This window comes from Hippocampus zosterae, chromosome 2, assembly GCF_025434085.1.
Source record: "Hippocampus zosterae strain Florida chromosome 2, ASM2543408v3, whole genome shotgun sequence".
NCBI lineage: Eukaryota > Metazoa > Chordata > Actinopteri > Syngnathiformes > Syngnathidae > Hippocampus > Hippocampus zosterae.
Genome location: NC_067452.1, coordinates 14,923,772 through 14,948,456, shown reverse-complemented (window position 1 = coordinate 14,948,456; position 24,685 = coordinate 14,923,772). Strand labels below are relative to the sequence as shown.

General features: G+C 43.6%; 2 protein-coding genes across 2 annotated transcripts in view; one reads left to right on the top strand and one right to left on the bottom strand.

Moving 5' to 3' along the window:
* The window catches only part of mxra8b (matrix-remodelling associated 8b), a 197,007-nt gene that overhangs the window by 5,160 nt on the left and 167,162 nt on the right, over positions 1 to 24,685 (top strand). The gene's annotated exons all lie outside the window — the stretch shown is intronic.
* Positions 1,645 to 24,685, bottom strand: part of LOC127596074 (chemokine-like protein TAFA-2) — a 61,567-nt gene continuing 38,526 nt past the window's right edge. Inside the window, exons 3-5 of the mRNA XM_052058240.1 lie at positions 9,225 to 9,374; positions 6,575 to 6,699; positions 1,645 to 2,401 (exon numbers count right to left, since the gene is read on the bottom strand). Coding sequence (XP_051914200.1) covers positions 2,390 to 2,401; positions 6,575 to 6,699; positions 9,225 to 9,374 — 287 coding nt within the window. The 3' untranslated portion in view covers positions 1,645 to 2,389. The remainder of the gene's footprint in view (positions 2,402 to 6,574; positions 6,700 to 9,224; positions 9,375 to 24,685) is intronic.

The window sequence follows — 24,685 nt, the reverse complement described above, 5'->3', positions numbered from 1 at the left end:
TAGACTCGTCTGAGCAGTACTTGGAGCGGAGTCACACGACACGATGAATACATGGCCTTTCTGCTGAAGATCAGAGCGGCCGGGCAGATAGGAGGAGAGTTCCAGCTCCACCTGGTGCTTCCCCTCAACAGCCATGTGAAACGTTTTGTGGAACTGCACGGTAACAAAAAGACAATTTACGCAAACCACACAAGGTTGATCCATTCTTGGATTGAGGTGGAGCTCTAGAAACACAAATGGTGAACGTGTTGAAATTAAAGCTGTCAGATTGCTGTGTCAAAAGCACAGCGGTCTCATGCTTTCTTCGGTGTGGTCGAGTCTTCTTGTTCTGTATGTGACCTTGCTTGACATGCACTAACAAGGCACTCAAATTGAAAGTTAGCCGTGCTCATGGAACTCTCACACAAAATTTGATTGAGGCTCAAGACATGATCAAAGCCCCCCAAGAGGTTCTGCTGTTAGATTTGGCAAATCACCGACAGAAAGCTCTGTGAAGACAGTTGGGAATGCAACCCAACACACAGTGTGTCATTAGTTGAACCGAAAGGCTGCCTTATTTTGTGTCTCATCCTGTCACATTTTGATGGGCTCTCTAATGCTTATCAACGTCTGACACTTTTTTTTTGCATTGTGTCAAGGCTGTTCTACTGATAAAAAGCGTGGAGCACATTTGTGACTACGGCAGACCTGGCTGTAGCTCCCCTGCTGGGTTCAGCAGCTTAATCCCCCCTTCTCACACAACAAAGATCATGTCAGATGCTCGCAACACATTGTACCAGGCCAATAAACAGTCTGACTACCATCCACTATAGCAGGGGTGTCAAACTCATTTCACATTGTGGGCCAAAAAACTGACTCTGTAGATGTCAAGTGGGCCATTAACATTATACCATACCGTATATGGTATAATGATATATGAATCACCAAAATATCATCTCTCTCCTTTGTTTTGGTTTCAAGAAGCATTGATTGTCACTTTCATATCATTTGCTGCGTTGGGTCTATCTCGGTGACAGACTGAGACTGCTGTTTTCTTCCCCGATCAAAACAATGTTGTCTTCTACTGTGATCAAAACACCGTGCCCCCTAGCGGATAATCCACAAATTGCATTTTATTTAAAGTATTCATTCTGTGTCTTTAATGCATTTTTTTTCACTTTTAAATGATCCCGCGGGCCGGGTCGAACCTTCTTTTGGGGATGGTTCTGGCCCGCGGGCCGTATGTTTGACACCAATGCACTATAGCTAGCTGTGAGAAAGCAGGACAAACGCGGCAGAAGGTGACAAATCTTGAAAGGCTGTCGAGATGTTGATCCACTTGTGACATACAACACATTTCACCTGACAAGTGTTGGTAAGTTGTGGCTATGTCATGTAACTGCAGAGTTAAAAATTCATTTTGAAGGTGGAATTTAATTATAGCATCCATGTCACAATTCAATGTTTTACTGGACAAGACGTGTGGATGGAGGTGGCAATGGTGTTTTTAAAACATTGCAGCCAGTTCTTTCAAATTGAATGCATGAATGAATGAATTTTTTTTTCTTGAACTTCTTGGAAGGTTCAAGAGTTTTCATGTCGTTATTTTACATTGTGAATTCTGCTCTACTGTAGCGTGAGTTGACCATGACAAAAAGATTTCCATTTCCTTTTTGAAAGGCTTTATTCATTCCCTATAATACTGACAAATAACCAATAGCGGTTACACAGGCATTTAAAAACACAGATATTAAAACCATTTGCGCATCACTTCACTTTTAGCCGCACTGAATCCATGGAGCATTTTTACATGTAGAACACTTAACTGATATCAGTCTAAACTCAACCTTGGGAGGGGGGGGGGGGGGGGGATGAAGAGTTTTAAAAAATGTGGTTAACCACACAAACTATTTAAGTTAAATTATTCCTACAAAGTGAGATTTTCAAAGCTTTGACGGAGAAACATTTTGTCAGATTTGAATGCTTCATGTGTTTTCAATTTCATAGTGTACATGAAAGTACATGATCCGTTTTTTAAATGAAAGTTTTCTTTCTAAAGTCCAATAACTGCCCTTGTATATACGGAACACCACTAAGTCATAGAACAGGTTCGAATAATGCCGTTCACCGGAGGGAAAATGTCTTTTGCCCCGTAGTTTTCGGTTTCGACGTTGCTTTTTTTCCAGTGAAGGATGTTGTTTTCCACAGTCCTGTGCAACCAAGCACCGAGACACAAGTTTGGGTCAGTTGGGCGACATAAAAGTCCTGGCTTTTCAGCCGCCATTCCTCGGATGTCCTCAGGGAAATTAAACTAAATGTTTGCTCAAGTCCATCAGGGTAAATTTTCACCGCGTCTGCAGGTACATGTGTGGCAAAATCATTGTAGCCGCCACAAACTTGTCTTCTTGAACTATCGGGTCACCTGAAAACAAACAAACAAACAAACAAACAAAAAAAGACAACAGAAACTGGTCAAATCCAGAAACCTCCAAAACCTCTGCAAGTTGTACGAAACACAAAAGGTTCAGAGTTTGGAACGAATGCTGGCATATACTGTAGAAAGTGGTGAAGATTGCACGACTGTCTCTGTCCTATGTGTTGTCTTGTGTTATTTTTTGTTATTTTGACTTCAAAATGGCGCTGCGAGAGTGGCTGCCTTTCCAGCAGCTCCTATTTTGTTGTTGTTCTACTTCTTCCTTTCATAACTTTGCTGCTGTGAATCTGGAATTTCTCCATTGCGAGACTAATAAAGGTTTTCTTAATCTTAATCTTAGATCACTTTCCCGCTGTGAATAATCTCGAGTAGTGCAGCAGCGGTCTCTTTGAAAGTCATGGAAAGTGATGCTCGTTGTAGGCGCAACAAGCACACGGCCAGCACGCTCTCTTCTGGCACACAACTAAACAAGACGCAGCTGGCGTAATGGCAGCCAGCCTGGCTCTCAGCACCTGCCGTGCTGCCATGTCATTTGGTGTGTTTGTGGAGACCGCCGCTATAATCATGAGAGCTCTTTACCACCTTTACCTTTCCATCTTCCATTTTTCTTGGTCCGTCTGGCCGCTTTTAAGCCATTTGGGGCTTTTAGGAGTCATTGCCTACCAGCTAATGTCACGGACGATTGTATACAGGGATGAAAGAGGTCAGGCTTTTCATGTCATCTTGTCTCTGCTTCCATGCATGCCCCCTTTATGCCATAATTTCCCGCACCCGTCCCCCCCCCCCCCCCCCCCCCCCCCCGGCTTTCCCTCTTAACATACAAACACAGGTTTGTCCTCCTGTCCGTCCTCTTCTGGAAGACAGTCTTTTGTCCTCGCCAGGTGCCAAGTGGTGAAGGCCAGCCATTGTCGGGAGAGGACAGAAAAAGTGCTTTTCCACCCAGCTGGCAGCTGGGATGCTCGGAGTGTGGCTTCAGGGCTCCTTCACCGCCGGGGCCCTTTCCTATTGACTTTGGGCATCTCATCCCGTGCCTGATCAAAGAGTCAACGGGCATTTGTTGTCACGCCGGGTGAACTCTGCACACACGCCGTAGCGTGTCCCTTCAGACGCTGATCTACTTGCGCGTGAATGTGCTTGCAGGGGGCCTGATTATCCCGAGCAGACTACAAGTGTTCAAGGCGCGGTGTACCGGCGTTGCCACTTTTCAAACCGAATCCATCGTGTATCACACACAGCTTTTCTCTGAATAAAACCTTACAGGTTTTGCATGAAATTAAAAGAAAATGTTCATTGTAAATCTCAAATATCAGAGCCATAATAGCCATTAATGCACAAAAGAATTCACAACCATAAGACCCATTTTTGGTCTTCCGCAAACTTGTCCCCACGCATTTGGAAGTGTGGGATTGTCCAACAAATCTTGGTAAGCTCAAACATTAAGATTCAAGCAAAACTTCAGCGGCAGATTGATCAATTCCCAAACTGCTATTCGATTGCTCTTAAAAGTTCCGTCTTTCCGAGCACGTTTAAAAGCAACGGAGGTTAAGCTAAGTGGTGTGTGGAGATGCTGCTACCAACAACATAATCCAGAAGAAAAAGGGCAGAATGTCAGACAGAGTGGAGGGACTCATAAAAAGTCGCTGGGCATGGAAATGGAGAATGCAATGCGGCATGTCCTAATACTTGTGTCCATGTCGTGCTTCACGCAGTCGGCATTTTCTCTTGAATGATGCCGCCCCCAACACAGAATGCGAATGGCATATCGTGCACACGCTCGCACAGTGGTCAATGACAGCTCAAGCGGCTTGGCAGCCCAGCAATGTCTGGCCGCTCATCCATGGGATATTATTTGGCATTGATCGAGCTGTCTTGTGCCTCCTCCCTTTCTCCTCCTTTTGTCCTCCTCCTCTACACCTCATCTCTGCTCGCAGCCAGCGACCGAGAGTGCCAAAAGCTCCTTTGTATTCTTGCCTGAGCTGTGATGCAGGGCACAAGCTCAAGCTCCCTGTCAGCTGATGGGGTGCAATGTTCTTGTTTTCAACTGTTTCCTTTACTGCTTTTATCTTCCTCCCACCTCGGTCTTCAGTATTCCTCTCCAGTCTCTGCTTATTTTTCTCTCTCTCTCTTTCCTTTTACAGCTCTCATCACGTCTCCCTCTCATCTCTTGCTCTCTCCAGTCTATCGTCAATTTCAATTTACAAGCAGGTCTTAATGGGACGAGAAGAATGTGTGTACTGATATTGATCTGGATGCTCGTGCATCTGGACCTCGGCCTGGCAAGCAAGGCTTTTCGGCATCGAGCACATATATCATTTCACACAAAGTGCACACCGACACCAAGTGCATTCACACACATATTACTGATTAAAGATCCGAATGTAACCGCCGAAAAATATTTTTGCTTTTTCCAACTGTAGCCTAGTCAGTGATAGAAGCATGCCTGAAACTGTCATTTGCTTGCACAGAACTTTTCAAATGTCCACAAAACAAAACCGATGAGAACGGTGAAACAACTTAATAAGACTAGTCGTGGTAATGATGTGACGGCCACACTCGGCCTTTCTGAAAAGCGGTTCCATTGTAACGGTACGTTCCCGGAAAAATCTCGGGGAAAACTAACCACTCTGGGCCAAGCAAGGCTGAATTGCTACGGTATCGGGACCGAAATGCGTCTTTAGTTATAGATGGGCATGCGTGCTTAAAGAGGGACGCGGTGTCATTGTCTTTGCTGCAGGTGTCTTGAGTGAAAACAGCAGGCAAGGAATTCTTAATCAGCCCGATGTCCAAAAGACGGCACCCGGAGTGATTCATAAAGTGTGACGTGGCTGCAAGCGATGGATTGTGTATTTACTTTTTGTTTCTTTTTTAAACCCAAAACGGCGCACTCTCAACCCCTTTGGCCATGCCTCCAATCAATTATTAAGGCTGAAAACAAAGGTCTGCAGCGAGCCATGAATAATGGAGGACAAATAGGCAGGGAGCAGGATGGAGGTGAGGAACGGAGGTGTGCGGTGATGAGAGGTGAGCTTCAGTTAAAAGCCGGTGTGTGACGGACTCTTCGGAGCTCGCTCGGCTCGGGTCACCAAAGAGCAGGCGGTGGGCTCAATGCAAGATGTGCAGGCACAGGCACTGACCACGCTCAGGCAAAGACCACACGGGCAAGACAAGCGCGTCCGCGTGCACAATTTGCACATGGGGGCAAAGGGGCAGGTGTGCGCACACATGAGGCGTGTTCCCATTGCCGTGTAGCGAACACGGTGAGCTGTTTATGCGCCGAGGTGGAACGCATGTCACTGAGGTGTGAGGAAGCAGGACAAGTGCAAATGTAAACCTCGTTCCTCATGCCCTTGCTTTTCCTCAGCGTTTGATCTTGGTGGGAGAACATAGCGTAGAGAGAAGGGAAGAAAATAATTCATGGAGTGGGGGCGGGGGGGGACATAAGGAGGATAGGGACAAATAATGTGGAAAGGTAGAACAGAATCATGGTAAAGGTTGGCTACAGAGTCTTTGCTTGTACCTGTTTGGCTTTTCCCTGAGCATAATTTGATCTGAAGTCCATAGCTTTAAACTTGATGTTCTGTTAAGTTTCCTTTTTCTCTCAGCACCTCACCATACTTCCCTGTTGTTCACGATATAGGTGATGTAATGGGGAAAGTATTATCTACCACATTACGTTATGAATTATTCTATTTGGCGTCTGTTTATGATGTTGTAATTTTCATGTAAAGGCCACAAAGCGAGGGGCTTGTTTGTGATGCTAACAAATACAGCAGCGTGAAGGGTTGTTTTCGTTCGAATCGACTGCTTCGGGTGGCCTTTATTCAGTAAACGCAGCATTAATTAGAAATGTAGCATCGGTAGACAGCAGGGATGTCAAACTGCACAATCAACCTGTGAACTTGAACTGGCAAGGAGTTGCTGTGGAGCACCTGTTCTAACATTTTTTTTTAAATCATCTTTTTACTTTGCAACACTTATTCGGTAGACCAGTGGGACTGCGTCATGTTATTCCATGGAAGGTGTAAAAAAATGTGTCTGTATTTGCGTACAAACATATTCCAAAGGTCAGTCTGACAAGAGAAGAAATACTTAGCTATGCCAGTCAGCACACCAGAAGCAGAGCGTTGCAGAGACACAGAAATGAATCCTGTGTATGCTCACCTTGGTCGTCTTGACTTTGTTGCCGGTGCTGCAGCTCCATCCTGTGAGGTCTGGAAGAACCTTACATTCCTCACTTTCCATACATGGCTCCATCTGACACCACCACTTCTGGGCAACAATGGAGGCTGGTTAAAAAAAAATACAAGCATATGTAAAGTAAATGTGCATATCTATCTATCTATCTATCTATCTATCTATCTATCTATCTATCTATCTATCTATCTATCTATCTATCTATCTATCTATCTATCTATCTATCTATCTATCTATCTATCTATCTATCTATCTATCTATCTATCTATCTATCTATCTATCTATCTATCTATCTATCTATCTATCTATCTATCTATCTATCTATCTATCTATCTATCTATCTATCTATCTATCTATCTATCTATCTATCTATCTATCTATCTATCTATCTATCTATCTATCTACCTATCTATCTATCTATACAGTAATCCCTCGTTTATCACGGGGGTTACGTTCCAAAAAGAACCAGTGACAAGTGAAATCCATGAAGTAGGATTAATTTTTAAAAAAGCAAAAAAAAAATGTGAAAGGGATGAAATTTCAAATGTGACAATAAAATTGTTCTTGGTACTTGATATTCAGCTTTATTTTTTACAGTTATTATACAATACTGTACTGTATGTATATAAGACTGCAAGGGAAGCTCAGCTTCCCCAAAAATGTCAAAAAGTAAGATATCAAATATATGCGTGTATGTACAATTGTGTGGACAGGTCATTGACTAAATATGCGCGACAACGCGCTCAACGTTTGTTCCGAATCAGCTTCTTATTACTGGTTACGATGCGACTCTCTTCTCATTCATTCTCGCAACTTCACCGTGCTTTAACCCTGGAGAACCCAAGAACCTTTCTCTTCTTTGCAAAATGATGAATTATACATTAAATGACTGCTATACACCAAACACCAAAATATGTTTTTTCAAAAATTCAATTACTTTGCGGTAAAAGCATTGATGTATTCTTATTTATATTCAAACCACACACGTGGATTTTAAAATACAATTTTTATGTGTTCTGTGTGTTTTTATTCTTTATGATACTGTACTTGTCTGAGTGACGGCAATGGCTACTACAATGTCATGCAAATGTAATCAGGGGATCCTTTGCATGTCCGAAACAAATCCAAAAGGACAAAACTGGGGGCAAGATATGCATCAGCCATCTGAAATGTGTTGTGATCTTTCGGGGTTGCAAGCAGATTTGTGCGCCACACATCACATCAGATCAAAACGAATGTATGCCTTCAGCAAACATCACAGAGGAAAGCGCTCAAAAAGACACATGAGGAGCATTTGGATTTGTTATCACAGAGAGGGGCGAGAATCGGTCTCAGACACGTGAATGTTAGTTCAAATTTGAATGAGCACGTCACTGCAAATCTCAGGTAATTGCAGGATCAGCATTTACATTGTAGCACAGTTGTTGCTTATTCTGTTGAACAAAATGCATTGAATCCACTGTGAAGAGACCCAAGCATAACAAAAAACTGAAAGACAAAAACTTTCAGCGGGTCTTCGTAACTTTGAAGATGTTACGCAACACAAGCAGTTTCAAAGTTTTGTGAGAAAAAACTTTGATGGACCCACTACTTTTACGTCCCGGTATTAACAGTTTTGGTCTTTCCGTTTTTCAACCAGATGGGAATTGATTGAGCATTGTTACGTTTTGACTGCTTTTTTTATGCATACTGTGTAGTTCTCATTCAGTCATTCTTTCTGCATTCACTGAAGGCTTCAAATCACATCATCATCATCATCAACAGCAGGTGGAAACAGAAGGAATTGATTCGCGTAAGATGGAACTGAATGATTAATTACCCCATTAAACGGCACAGCAGTTTTTTTTCTTTTTTTTCATAAAGAGATGTGCTGGGGAAATTAGGAGAAATGATCACCCTTGCAGCAAGTGCGCCGACGTAATTTATATTTATAATGAGGCCACTGGAAAGCCATACTGCACCAAGTCCGCTTCATTTGGAAGTTGTATACAATTCGACTGAGTTATCATACCGTATTTATGATGTGTCATTCGAAAATGTAGGCGATCAAATCGAAAGTTGCATTGCTCGAATGTGTTTAGCAGATTCACTCCTAAACTTTGCTGCATTCTGAAAACACCACCAAACACACAAAGATGCAAGACTCTTGGGTGGCATTTCATCAAGCACCAGTTAAGCACAGTGCAACATATTGATTTTGCAGGAAGATTTGAAATGCACTTTGCGATACATTTTTTGGGATTAGAATTATCAACGCTGGTCTGAAATGCAGAATAGAAAAAAAATGATTCACTGCTTTCTTCCAGTCTTGAACATTTGATTGTTGTGTGCCGCTGTTAGTCATGTTTACAAAGTCACCGTATGTTTTCTGTTGTTTTGAGTTCATTCCCTGAATTTATTTGTTACGTTGAATGTTTCTTTTTATGGAAGTGGCTAATTTCATATTTTGGCCAGTCACTGTTACGGTGAATTGATCATTTACATCATAGTGTTGCAGACCAAGAACTTCTCTGACCAGTTTAGATTCAAAGTGCAAGCATCAATTTTTGGACCGGAGTGCTTTTCCTTGTTTTGACTTTGGAACAGACAGAAAATAATTGAAATAGTTGGCACATACCATCAACACAAGAAGGCATGGCCCGAGTGGTGCCAGCAACTTGTCCGGGGAAGCAGGAACATTTGACGGTTTGAGATCGCTCCTCGATCTTGTTCTTGTTGCAGCAGCGATGGGCAGCGATCACCTCACACGTCCCTGCCTTCACATGCACTGCAGAACAAAAACACAGACACACACACACTCAGTCGGGCTCATCATGTCTCTCTTTATGGTGCACATATGCAGAAATACTGTACATATCACAAACAATGACACAAACCAAGTCAGTGGTCTTGAAAAGATGGGAGAAAAACAGCTTAAGACTATTTATATGGTATTCTTTTGCCATGGAGGAAGCCTGTTAATTCCTGCTGACACGTTCAATGTACATATCCAGACTTGAGTCCGGAACAAAGCAAGTGGTACATTTCAGGACACAGCAACCTTTTACATCCTACGTGCAAGATTTCAAGGCCATACAGTATAAGAGACACAGCACTCCTGCGTGCAGGCAGGTGTCATGTTTTCATCTCCACGTAGTCCTAATTATCTTTGCCCCTTTTCAAGATGTATTACAATCGCAATGAAGCAATATGAACAAGACAAAGAATCACACTCAGCGCAATTAAGCACAAGGCCGGATGAAGTGAGAGGCTCACTGTTCACCCAGGTTAACAAAGATTTGAAAAGTTGCCTCATGGCAATTGAACATGGAAATGTGCATGATTTCTTTTCATTGATTTCCTATTTGACTTTTGCCAGCAGTGGACTATTACCTTTGGGTGATTGGCGTGCTGTACGAAAAAAAAAGCAAGTTGAGCATCTGCAGTGTACGCACTGTGAGCATTCCCGCCCCTCCCAAGTGGCTTGCACAATACAAGCTACAAACAATAAAATAAGAACCGCCCAAAATGTTGCACAAATCCAATGGGGACCTGAAATATCCATTGAGGAAGAACATTAGTGACCACAGTGACCTTCTCTCTGGAGCTACACACTAATGACCCCCATGGGATCACTTTTGTTTACAATGTGACCTTTTCTATACTTAATTTAGAGCCACTTATCATCAATTAATTATGCGTCTCATTAAATCTTCATTTTTACTGTCCTCAATGTTGCCCCGTGTCTCCTAAAAATAGGATGTGCCCATACAAATGAGTAGTTAGCTCATGAGGATGGAAGACTGTTTCTATCTTCAAGAACAATGGTGTGAGGAGGGCTTTACCACTGGAGTCATGAAAAAAAAATGCTTGACAATGATGAGACCTCCTCGATCCAGTGACAGCTTATACATAGGCACTGTTTTGTGTTGTGTGTTTGAGGCGTGACGATCCATGGTAAGCGGTAAATGTGATGATTTTTTTTTTGTGTTGCTTTTTTTTAAGAGCAAAAGGCCACTCAAGTAATATCAATGATGCAAACTAACAGAACTCACGTACTATTTCAAACTACACTCATTGCCAACTAAAACCTAAGGCAGAAGGCCAAACAAAATGTCACCAGAACTCAGTAGTACCATGCTCCTATTCCTTTGGTGTTATTGCTTGTATGTGATCAATCTGTGAAAATAATACGAAGAACACACTTTTGATGAGAAGTCTTCACAAGTTGTTTGACTCAGCAAGATATTTTCAGATATGGGGGGTGGTTCAAAACATTCTCAAATCATCTTTCCCAACCGAACTGAATGGAAATCCCTGTCATCTTTAGCAGCCTCCCTATTTGTTTTTCAATTGGAAAAAAAATGCGTTCTATCTTGGTGTATATCTTTATAAAAAATATACAGTGATGACATAATTGAACGGAATCCGAAGAAAATACTTTTGGCCACTATTCCTTTTGTGGTGTGTGCCTTGACCACCTGAGGGCAGTACAGTACAAAGACAGAGACACAAAGAAGTGTTTCACAACTGACTCAGTAAACTGCATTAATCCTTTCTTGCAGAGGATAAAGAATATGTGCCTGTGAGTGTTATATTGTTTGTCTGTGCAACTGTCTGTTGCTTAAAAGGTTATAACACCACAACACTGATGCTATTCGTTAGCCCATCTGTGGCATTAAGTTAAATGGACTTTCCTAAAGCAAAGCTATGTGGTTGTTTGAAATACACACCGCCTGATGCATGATAGTCCTTTCGTTCTCAAAATGATATGAGGAAGACGACAGTGCAGCAGTAGCTCGAGATACGAGTGAGCTGCCTTGCAACTTTTGACCAGATTTTAAAAGCAAAACATTTTAGATACCTACATATGGTGGCAATGAACACAACTTGGCACACTTCACATCATCTGTGGCATTAAGTTAAATGGACTTTCCTAAAGCAAAGCTATGTGGTCGTTTGAAATACACCAAGTGTAATTCTCGTAGTTCCATGTTTAATTTGACAGTAAACTTCAACTGGAGCGGCAATAAAAAGTTTGAAGCCTCTTTTTGAAGACCTGGTCACTGCCAAACTGCTGGTGTGAACTGTGCCAAGTTGTGTTCATTGCCACCATACGTATCTCAATTTTTTTGCAAAAGGACTATCATGCATCAGGCCGTGTGGAAAGAGGTCTTTTCGCGTCTTAATAGTAAACATTGCGGCTCTGGGAAATTACTGGATAGAAACGCACCATGCATTGAGACCTCAATAAATCCACCACCTCCTTCACTGTCTTGTTCACAAATTCAAGAAACTGAAGGGTTAGTGTTTGAAATGCACAGTGTACCTGTAATTCTTTTTTGTTTGATTTTTAGTTTGACAGTTAACTTCGAGTAGGAGTGGCATTAAACCGTTTGAAGTCTCTTTTTTTAAAGATTTGTTCTGTATCTGCGAAACTGTTGTGAGCTGAATTGAGTTCGCTGCCATCATAAAGTGCTTGTATGTCTAGTTTTTAGGTCAAAGGTAAAAAAACAACAACAACAACAAAGAAAATAAATCATCGGAATTATGGCTCGTGTCTCCAAAAATTTGGAAGTTGGTGCACTCATATTAGAAGACACTACTGAAAAGTAGTGATGGGTCCAGCGACACCGATGCGTTGATGCATGCGCCGGGCTCACAGAGCAAACCACGTGTCGGTGGAAGTGCCGCTTCATTACGTCACGTGATTGACAATTGAACTGCACCGGCGCAGTTTAGACTGCATCGGCTGCGTTGATACAGTCCAGGCTGCTAATTGACACATCAGCTGTGTTGACACAGTCCAGGCTGCTAATTGACACGTGAACTGCACCGGTGCAGTTTAGACTGCATCGGCTGCTTGGCACAGTCCAAGCTGCGGCACTTAGTCCAAGGGGCGTCGACTCAGTGCAGCGGGCGTTGACGCAGCAAAAGCCCGCAGTGTATCCTAAGGAAGTGCGTCTGGCGACACGATGCCGATTGCCGAAACAAGCTAGACCCCACCCTCGCTCGAATAAAAATATATGTTTGGGCAATACGGAAAGCACACTGATTATCAGAAAAAAATGTGTCCATCTGACTTCTAGCGTCATGTCTGCGGTCATATAATAGGCTATTATTATATGAGAAGTGTTTTATGAACGTTTGTACTGCACGTCATACTCCAGTTGATTGAGAGGTCCCGCCTCTAAGGGGGAGTTCCAGAAAGTGACTGCGAGTGAGCACACCGCATGTTTGATGACTCTGCCACGTTGCTATTAAAAGTCACATAAAACGTAAACCTTGTCTGCTGACCATCATTACATCGGCTAGGCTAGCTTAGCTGTTGTCGTAGTTCAAAGCTTAATATGTGGCGTTGGTTGGGTCGGCGCCGCAAGTACGTGCTCACGCGCACAGCTGAGAGCAGCAGACTATCGACTGCTGAGACGCGCTTCACTCGAGTGACGTTGCTACAGTACGTGCATATTCTGGAGCAGCTTCCGGACAAATACAAATTGTCCGCCGCGTAGAGCCATTTTGATCTCCTTTTGGAGAAAAGGTATTCATTAAAATCTCCTTGTCTCACCAAGTGCCTCTCGGATTTTTGACATGTCTTATTCCATTGTGTGTGTCTTCTCCACAACAGGGGAAATAGCATGCATTAAATGCAACAGGGGTGGCCCGGTAGTCCAGTGGTTAGCATGTCGGCTTCACAGTGCAGAGGTACCGGGTTCGATTCCAGCTCCGGCCTCCCTGTGTGGAGTTTGCATGTTCTCCCCGGGCCTGCGTGGGTTTTCTCCGGGTGCTCCGGTTTCCTCCCACATTCCAAAAATATGCATGGCAGGCTGATTGAACACTCTAAATTGTCCCTAGGTGTGAGTGCGAATGGTTGTTCGTCTCTGTGTGCCCTGCGATTGGCTGGCAACCGATTCAGGGTGTCCCCCGCCTGCTGCCCGGAGACAGCTGGGATAGGCTCCAGCACCCCCCGCGACCCTAGTGAGGATCAAGCGGTTAGGAAGATGAATGAATGAATAATAATAATATACAGAAAGAAGATAAGAAGATATATATATATATATATATATATATATATATATATATATATATATATATATATATATATATATATATATATATATATATATATATATATCGCATCGTACATTAACACAAAAAATATATTAGTGACATGTACAAAGACACACAAATGGTTGTTTGTTTGTTTTCTCCTCGACACTCCTCGGATGTACTTGGGACCTGTCTTAGATCTACCGGTAGATCAGGATCGACCTAATGGGCACCCCTGGTATAGACAATATAAACAATATAAACAGCATAAACAACAACAAACAATGGCGCTTGTGGCTACACTGAGCTTTTAACTCATTCAATACCAGTCATTGGGTAGAGTGAGGTAGTGCAATGTATACACGTCATCATCAAATCAGTTTGTTCAGTCTGTCAAGTGGGTTGGCTGCAGGGATTTTGAAGGTCCAGCAGGTGGCAGTGGTCAGCGACACAGTATCAGTACAGTATCAACACAGTGTGTCATTGTGTCGACACGCCTCATGAGGCCTCATGGACCCATCACATTTTTACTTTTCAGTGAAAAGTAAAAATGATGATGAGGAGGCCCGCTTCTTACAATGCATGTACGGAAGAGTACAGATGGGGTAGGAAGTGAATTTCCGTTCAGTGTGTTCAGAGGCTGTTTTGAAATGGAGCACACGTTAGAAACACTTGCTCAGTTAATTAGATTAGATTGTACGAAGCGCAGTGACCATATGAGTGTGTGTGCGTGCGTGTGTGTGTGTGTGTGTGTGTGTGTGTGTGTGTGTGTGTGTGTGTGTGTGTGTGTGTTCTCCCATCGGTGCATGTATGTCCATGCATTTATGCAAATAATTAGATTGCGTTCCACTGAGATGGGATCATCTGTTATGAATGGTAAACACCAGGCAAATTAAAATTCTGTTATGGTTGCTGCCAAGACAATTAGCACAGAGGAAAGTGGAGAATTATACATTTGACCACTTCTTTATTTCTCTCCCCACTGTTTTTTGGCTTCCTGTCATGTTGAGTGCTCTTAAACCTGTCCCCCTCTGCATGCCCTTCAATGTATGCTGGCATTGAGTATTTGCGTTTTTATATTCTATACATACTGTATGTATTTGTTTGAAAATGGGAATAGTCTACTAAAACAGCAAATATTCAATCCTCAATAAATTCCTGACGCATATGACTCGTACACAGGAATGCATTTACCATTTGCAACCCCTAAAGGAAAAGGCTGGGCAAAATGTAATGGATTATATACTCTACGACGAGTTACTTCCATTTGGAAGTCCTCGTACTTACAAATACAACCACTTTGTCACGGAGACATTACGTGCTCAAATGATATCCGCTGTTGTTCCATTGTCTCCAGTCCCCAATAAAGCAGGATTGCCATTAACGACCCTCTCTTCCTCATCGCTGGTACGAGCTCCGGCAACAGGATGCGCATATATACACACAAAAACACATACACACACACCGGTGGGACATGGTGTGCCTTGACATATTAGAAGGCCCACTGCCACCAGTGTGCTGGTGGCAGTGGGCTACCAGCACACTGCACACCACCGTGCGCTAATTTCAACTTCAGGCAAAAATGCTGGGTGAGATGCAACTGCATATGAAATGTTAATATGCTCAAATGTATTAACACAACATTACCAGTGAGGCATAAATCTGTGTGTGTGTGTGTGTGTTTGGTCCAGCTTTGCATGTTTAAAACCTTGTGTTCATTGCTAATTTCTGACTGAAGGTGACTTATGGCATTTGCAGCTCACCTCATATTCCGGGCCTCCTTCCTTTTCCTCTTCTACTTTGAAAGACTTCAAGCCTTCCCGGCGCTTGCATCTGCTTCATTCTTCTATACAACCACACTTTCCAGGCAGCCATTTTTTTTCCGTTTGAACCTGCTGTGTTTCTATTTTACCATCGGACTCCCTTTTTGTTCTTCTGTATCATTCGAGAGAAAGCAGATGGTGTATAAAATGATGGGCTTCACTCCAGAGCGGAAGGATATATAGCACAGCGGGCATGTTGATGAGCATTACATTTTGCGTGTATTGTTTTTTTGTCAATCAAATAAGGGCAAACACTTGTAAACGTCAAGCAACATGCATTTCACTTAAATAGGTGTGTTAGTGTGCATGGGTACACAGCATATAATCTGTTTTACGTGACAGTCTGCAAGTGTGTGTGCACGAATGAGTTACTGTTGTTGTTTATGTCACCCTGTTGTGGAGCTGTCATTGTGCAGATTGAGATAAATGGCTTGTTATCATCCTGTTTACGCTGCGTGAAAGATTGGAGCGTCCCATATGCTGCAATGCACACTCGCTCACTGGCATCTGCAAACAGATCAAGTGGCTATTGTCAGGGACATTTGCAGCTTTTGAAGGGTTACTCAAGACGGGGAGAAGTGACATTTTGTTTGCTAATTAGCACCTGGCGAGCTTTGTGCGCTCAAGCGTAGTCATGATGCAATCACACAGGGTCTTCCCAAAATTGTCCGCGCAACGTTGGAAGACTAATAATGTTTGGTTTTGAATGTTTTCCGAAAACAAACACAACAGATTCAGCAAAGACAAATTCAGTCCTTGCTGGACTTCAGTGAGCTGGATGACTGAGAATATACAAAGACATTTAAAAAATAATAATAACACACACATACACACACAAGTTTTAGCGAGTACGTTGGTATTTTTTTTGTTGATATTCTGGCAGAATACTGGTAGATACCGGAAGAGGTGTGTCCCAGGATTTCTCTCCAGAGAAGCGAACAAATGTACAGTCCCGTTAAGTAGGCGATACAGTATACCACGTTGAAACAGTATTCTAATTGTGGAATTTATTTTTGCATCAATGCTGCTGCATAAGCCTATTGTGTAATTAAAGGATTTCCCCCCATGCTGTTTCGATGCGCACATCATTTTTTTTTGCTTCTTCAAATTCTCACTAAGATTGGCCAAGTAAATATGAAATGGAGTTTTTAAATGATCATTTAATATCTAAAGGGAAGAAAAATCCAAAGCTGACTATACCTGAAAAAGTGATGGACCCATTCTCTTCATAAATGGTTGTGCCACTCTTGCAGCATAACTAAAATCAAGCATTTGCAGTGGCTGCCTGAAGCGTCGCTGTCTTGGAATTTTAAACCACTCTTCTTTGCAGAATTGGTTTAACTCAGTAATATTGGAGGTTTTTCGAGCATGAACGGAGCCATTCAGAGGTGGAACACTGTTAGAGGAATTGACAAACACAATGATATCATGTTTAAAGTTTTATTTAGTTTTGGGCCTGTCAAGACATCTCTGTGAATTCACCTAATGTCAGCGTCCCCAAATGTGTGTGCGCACGTATGGTGTCAGGTCGTCTTGGAAGCAAGAGGCCCGACAGGCACTTTATCTGATAGAAGTAAGTAAGCCCTGTTGGGCCGAAGGCTCTTGAAAGTCGCCTTACCTCAAAAGTGTGAAGAACTGCTGAACTGTTTACAAGCAGATGAAAGGATGCAGACTCGTCTTGAGAGTCAACAGTTTGGGAACAAAGTGTTTCAGAATGCCAAAAGATGTTTTGGGAATCGGTAATAAGTGTCACAGCCCAGGAGGTCATTTGTTATCAGTGCGTTAAAATGTCTGCAACGTCTTTGTTCGTGGAAGGCCAAACATAAAAGTGTCAGAGTATCTGTAGTTCAAAGCTAGGCAAAAGTTATCCAGATGTCCGGCGGAAGGGTCGGACTCGGGGCGTGGTACGCAATTGTAGTGGGCAGTGTTTTTATTGTATGGTACTTGAAATTTGCATATGTAATCAATGAAAGGTTCGGCAGAGAGCACGGAAAGTTTGGGTACGATTTGAAAAACAATTACCGTTGGTTGCTTTAAGAATCGTGCTCCCTGTCGACAATAAAGACAATCCTTCCCGAGTCAAGTCTCTTTGTTCAAAATTGTCCGGGTGAGTTCCGTGACAAGCACTCACAAGAAAACAGGGCGGGGGGGAAATACTTTTTCATGGCAACTCCATCCATCCATTATCCATCTATCCATCCATCCATCCATCCATTTTCTACTGCTTCAATCTATTTTCTACCGGTCAGGTCACAGGGACAACAGCTTTAGCAAGGAAGCTAAAGCTGTAAACTGCTCCCCTCTCTTCACGCGAGTGTCCAAAACATGCGGCCGCATATCCGATGACACAACCACAAAGTCAATCATCGAGTGCCAAGTCCACATGTTGACTTCCTTACATTTGAACACGGTGTTCATCATGGACAATCTGTGACGAGCACAGAAGTCTAGTAACAAAATACCACTCGAGTTCCTCCAAATTACGCCCTTCCGGGTCTCACTGTCATTACCCACGTGAGCATTGAAGTCGCCCAGCAGAACGAGGGAGTACCCAGCAGGAGCGCCCTCCAGAACAGCCTTCACGGACTCTCAAAAGGGTGATGACTCTGAGCTACTGTTTGGTGTATCGGCACAAGCAACAGTCGGGTTCCCTGCATCACTATTCAATCTTGTATCATTTACTACTTTAAAAACAGATGTTTCTGTACTGTGATGAGCTCAAAAACTCAGAGTCCATTTGAGTTGAAAAAAAGCTTTATTTGATTTGATTTAAAACCCCTTCCTGCCCAAGAAGGGAAGGTTTGAGATGGGTCTAAAAGTGCACAACTAGTGAAGGACAACTTTTCCAGTTAAACTTAATTCAGCATCTTTAGAATCATTAAGTTGATGGGAAGGCATGATGCTGCCTCAGCACAGTTCACAATTTGGAGTACGTTATGGGCGCCCTTGACAAAAGCGCATCTACCATTGGAATGGAATGAGCTGCTCTGGTTCACATCCACCCCATGCTGTTATGCAGCCATTCTTCCATCTCTATGGAGTTGACACAAAATAACCAATATGCAGTAAAACAAGTACTGTATGTTTCCTTGAAACCTGCATCACTGTGCAAAATCACTTTCTCTAAAGTGAGAAAACTCTCTCTTGGTCTAAATAATCCCACCTAAGCAACATAAATGCCAACCAGATCTGACAAGATTGACAGCAATAAAAGTGCCTGCATGTTTGATCGAGCATGTTAATGCAGTCCCTAAATATGCTACAAAGGCTTCTCTCATCTTAAGTCATTTCACGTGCCCTCCTTGGCCACTGAACATTGACTAATGATGTGATGAGCCCTGTGATTGGTGCATTAAGCCCATCAATTCGTAAAGGCGCGATTCCCTGGCATCAGCGCTTTCCCTCACACTGCTTCATCAGGACAGATCATTACTTTCTTCCACTCATCTCCTCCTGTGCCTCTGCCGTTCTCTCGCGCCATCGCTCAGATGAAAGAGAAGCCCTGGCGAGTTTGCGGCCGGCCGGCCGGCAGCACAGACAGAGGTGGAAAGATGAGGAGGGAAGAGAAGGCGGAGGAGAGACGTTGGTTGATTAGTCAACTCTGTGGGAAGGAAACGGAAGAACCACCACAGTCCTGCCACAGCGTGGATCACACTCACACCGATAATATAAATTTGAAGCATTCTGCTTCTACTTTCTCCATGTGTAATCACTGCAAATAGACCAGATCGTCTGATTATTTTTCCTGCGGTATCGCTAAAGGCCATGTTGTTCAGCTTGCAGCCAAACAGGATCCGAACGTGCTAATGACCCCACATCGACACCCTGTACTGACATATGCATGGGTAGGTGCAATTATGTGTGCTGGCGGTGGGAAAATACAAGCTTCTCCTGCTATAACCAGATTCTTCACTTGCACCAACACGTTCATTTTTTTTAAAGCAATTGTTCTTCTGACTTTGTTTTTTTTTTTAAGTATGCCCTTGCACATGGGAAACCAGAGCCAAAGTCGCCAATGCACTTTTTAGCCATTCAATGACCACCAGGATGGAGGTATGCTGTAAACTGTAGGAATTTGGCATACAGTTTAGGACTATACCAACTATACCAATTATGGGGGCGGGGGTTGAGGACATAGAGCGTCATGTTTATTTTTTGAATCATAACTGCAGCTGTTATGAAAGTGTTATATACATAAAGATGTATTGTATTGCATTGTGTTGTATTAAGAAGTCACGAAAAAGGCTGACAACATTGTTTCAAGTTGAAAACCAGCGTGCAGTTTAGATCAATTGGTGTATGTGAGAAAGTCTAAGACATGTCAGATATTTGCACATTAGCATGGATGCTAAACACAAACATGCTCATCATAGTCCAGAAGACAGAAAAGTTATTTCTGGAATATCTTTCTGTCATTAAAAAAAAGAGAGAGATAAAGACATTTCAATTAATCTGAGCCAAATAAAACACTCGGTGAGGGATTGAGTGATTTGTGCTTAAGTGCAACCCACAGAGTATTTACAGTGGTACTCTGCAAGATTAGTGTGTGTGTGTGTGTGTGTGAGTGTGTGTGTGTGTGTGTGTCTGTGTGAGTGTGTGAGAGAGCGAGAGAGAGAGAGAGAGAGAGGGAGGGAGAGAGAGAGGGGATTAGTAAAGCTGCATTACTGCTGTTTTATTTAACTCTCAACAGCAAAAGACTAAAAATAAAAGCCTCTTAACCACATTTAGGCAACATGAGAGGCAGCTGACAGCTAGACAAACATGATGTTTGTGTCCTTTTAAAGACATGAGCTGGAAGAGGATGTACATGAATACACATGCAGATGTTGTCGCACGCGAAACTTTCTGTATTTAATCTCTAATCTAGTAATCTGCTGAAAGTTGCCCTGCAAACATATGTTGGCCATGGAAGCACTGTGTCATATTAGTCAAGGCGAGAGTAGGAGTGCAGCCTATGCAGGCAGATAGCAGACCGGGAAGCTCATGTGGAGCGCAGAGGATTAAATCGAAAAGACCAGGGAGAGCTGGGGAGAGAAGGCGAGCAATCTGCAGAGGCAGCACATTAGCTCGCCTCTTGCTCGCTGTCCATCTCCTTCCTCGCATCAGCATTGATCACAGTGCATCAGGAAAGGAAAGAGTGCACCATCCATCAGGCCAAGACTCCCAGAGTCGCTCTGAAGAATGCTGAGGCGCCTCGCCCTTGTGTGCACAAACACCCAAAAGCACTCACCACCTCACCTCCGAGATGAAGCTGTTGAAATGTTAAGGGGACGAAATTCACAGGAATTGACTTGCGAGTTGTCATTTGATTTGACATCAAGTGTGGCCACAAATGAAAGTCTAACCTAAAGGCATCACTGAATTGTCTTGTATCCAGGATGCATGCAACATCTGCCATCCTGTACAAACCCATGTACTGCTATGTCATTGTGTTTCAAAGTCCACTTTCTGAATGTTTGCAGCACCGACGACTATTTTGGAACTGGGGTGCTTTGTTAAAGCTGCATGAGCACGACGGTCAGACATTTGTAAAGATTCCCCTCTAATGGATGGCTCCGTGTGGCCACATTTTCAACTCGCACATATTGGGCTCTTACTTTGTATATAGGAAAAGGATGTGTCCCATTCATTATTCACAGCTTCAAGCACTTCTGGTAGAACTACGGAGAAAAGCCATTCACCATCTAGTCAGGGCTACTCAAGGGATTGATAAAGGTAATGAAAGAGGCTACAGGTAATCATTGTGGGGATCTTGGTGATGTTAAAATAAATGTAGGTACCGGTAATCCCTGCACTGCTGAACACGACCTCATCATCCAAATAGTTGGGTTAATTATTAGGCGTGGGAAGATTTTCCACACATCTGGTCACCTGCAGCATCTCATAAGACGGCAGGACCAAAACAATGCAAGGGAACGTGGCAAAAAAGCAGCTGAAAGGGGAGAGCCTCATTCTGTCATATGATTGCAGCTTCCCTGCAAAAATAATGTCAACAACCAAACAAAATATTGTAACATCACTGGGAGATTTGTTGGGCTCCCAGCATGCTTTGCACCACCTAGAATTTAGTCGTGTTTAAATGCAAGTTTTGTGTCAATTATTTCTTTGTTTTCATTGTGTCATTATTTGCAGGTAAGCTCTTAGTTTGCTGTTATGTGATTGTGCTTGACACGCTGCCAGCACCCGTCATTGTGTGAAGAGAGAAAATGTAAGCCTGTTCTTCTGCTTGGAAAATTAAAATGCAATTATTCCTCATTGCCTCGTGACCGCCACAATAGTTTGGTTTTGTTTCAAGGGTGCGGGTTGGCGGGGTGGAATGGATCATTGTCAGGAAAGATAATTTGCATACATTTGGTTTATCTGACAATATGTATATCTCTTGGTTTGTCAGTGGGAGGGCATTGAAAAATCATACATACACTGTATACATATACAGTACATATACAGCATAAAATAGATAGATAGAACACGTCGGCTTCACAGTGCAGAGGTACCGGGTTCGATTCCAGCTCCGGCCTCCCTGCGTGGAGTTTGCATGTTCTCCCCGGGCCTGCGTGGGTTTTCTCCGGGTGCTCCGGTTTCCTCCCACATTCCAAAAATATGCATGGCAGGCTGATTGAACACTCTAAATTGTCCCTAGGTGTGAGTGTGAGTGCGAATGGTTGTTCGTCTCTGTGTGCCCTGCGATTGGCTGGCAACCGATTCAGGGTGTCCCCCGCCTACTGCCCGGAGACAGCTGGGATAGGCTCCAGCACCCCCCGCGACCCTAGTGAGGATCAAGCGGTTAGGAAGATGAATGAATGAATGAATGAATGAATGAATGAATATATATATATATATATATGCTACAATCAGTCACCTCCTCTACATGGATGACATAAAGCATAAAGCTGTATGCTAAGAGCGAAAGGGACATAGATTCACTGATCCACACAACCAGGATCTACAGCAGCGACATCGGGATGTCATTCGGGCTTGAGAAATGTAGTCGGATGGTGACTAAGAGAGGAAAGGTAGTCCGCACTGAAGGGGTCTCACTCCCTGAAGGAATAATAGCAGACATTGAGGACAGCTACAAGTACCTCGGTATACCACAAGCCAATGGCAACCTCGAACTGGCAACAAGGAAAGTGGCTACGGCCAAATACCTCCAGCGAGTGAGGCAAGTCCTAAGAAGTCAGCTCAATGGCAAGAATAAGACCCGGGCAATAAACAGCTATGCCCTGCCAGTGATCAGATACCCTGCAGGAACAATAAGGTGGCCAAAGGAAGAGATTCAGACCACGGACGTTAAGACCCGAAAGCTCCTAACCATGCATGGAGGGTTCCATCCCAAATCCAGCACCCTGAGACTGTACGCAAGCCGAAAGGAAGGAGGCCGGGGACTAGTGAGTGTGAGAGCCACTGTCCAGGATGAAACATCCAAGCTCCATGAATACATCAAGGAGAAGGCTCCAACGGATGACGTACTCAGAGAATGTCTCAGACAATGGGGAACAGAAGATGAGGCGCTGGAAGAGGGACCATCATGGGAGGACAAGCCCCTACACGGGATGTACCACCGGACCATAACTGAAGTGGCTGATCTCAAGAAGTCCTATCAGTGGCTAGAGAGGGCTGGCCTGAAGGACAGCACAGAGGCACTCATCCTGGCTGCTCAGGAGCAGGCCTTGAGCACCAGAGCCATCGAGGCCCAGAAGGTGGTGGAGAATGACAGAGCGAAGATCCTGTGGGACTTCCAGATCCAGACTGACAAGATGGTAATGGCGAACCAACCAGATATCGTGATCATAGATAAAGGGCAGAGGAAAGCCGTTGTAGTGGATGTAGCGGTCCCAAGTGATGGAAACATCAGGAAGAAGGAACATGAGAAACTCGAAAAATACCAAGGGCTCAGAAAGGAGCTGGAGAGATCCTGGAAGGTAAAGGTGACAGTCGTGCCTGTGGTGGTCGGAGCACTCGGGGCAGTGACCCCCAAACTAGATGAGTGGTTGCAACAGATCCCGGGAACAACATCGGACATCTCAGTCCAGAAATGTGCAGTGCTGGGAACAGCAAGGATACTGCGCAGAACCCTCAAGCTTCCTGGCCTCTGGTAGAGGACCCGAGCTGAATGAGGGACGGACACAACCCGAGGGGTGAGATGAGGATTTTTTTTTTGTTTTATATATATATATATATATACAGAGCGAGAGAGAGAGAGAGAGAGAGAGAGAGAGAAATAGATACAGTGGTTTTCATACAAAACAATTAGATAGTGAGGCGCAAAAACATTCTTGTATACCTTGGTCCAGCGAAGACCAAAAGGTGAGCAGTGAGCAAACGCGCAAGAATAAACAGCACTGCACCACCCACCAGGCAAACACCTCTGGAGGATGAAATAGGACTGGACTCATCAACAACAAAGAGGCAAGGTTGCATTTGGGTGGGAAGAAAAGGCAGATGATATGGAAGAGTAGAGGAGAAAAAAAGCATTGCCGCATGGGAGAAAAAAAATTCCCACTGTTTCCCTGCCCTGGCAGGAATTCACGCTGTGCAACCTGATTGAAATTTCCTGGTTTAATAGCTGTGAAATAAAGCAAAAGTTGGAAAGTGCAGGCTGGAAGAACTGCGAATTAGAAGGCATAAGTCGAGACAGTTGAGAAAAGATAAGCGTGAGAAAAAGGGGACATTTGGAAGTAGGAAAGAACTGAATGGAATGGAAAGAATGGCATGTCATTTTGAAGCTCATTTGAGCAATCATCACCATGTACTCATGAATGCTTTGAAACAATTCCTCTCCTGGTTCAACGTAAAATGCAACGGTTCCCATCACTGCAGCACACAACAATTCGCACTGTCAGAGGCAAAATAAGACACAATGAGCCCCCCCCCCCCCCCCATGAAGCAAGAAAGGTGGGTCCAATCCCTCCACTGAGGTTATCTTTTGAGACCTTGCTGTGTCCACGTATCAAGAGAGGGTTCTAAAGCAATGCCTATGATTAGTGGACTGATATGAGAGGTGCGTCATTTGCACCGTTGCTCATTTCGTACACGCCGACAGACACGAGAAACTAGCTGGCCTTATATAGTGAGTCAGCTCCTCACAGGCTGCTTTGGTTCTGTCACCTTAGTTGTTCAAGTGCAAGCTATGAATCACCAAGCCTCTGAGCAAAGTTCACCACCTTTCCACTTTCATAGATCATTATTTGCACCATCTGGTTGAAGAAAAACAGCTCAGCAGAAA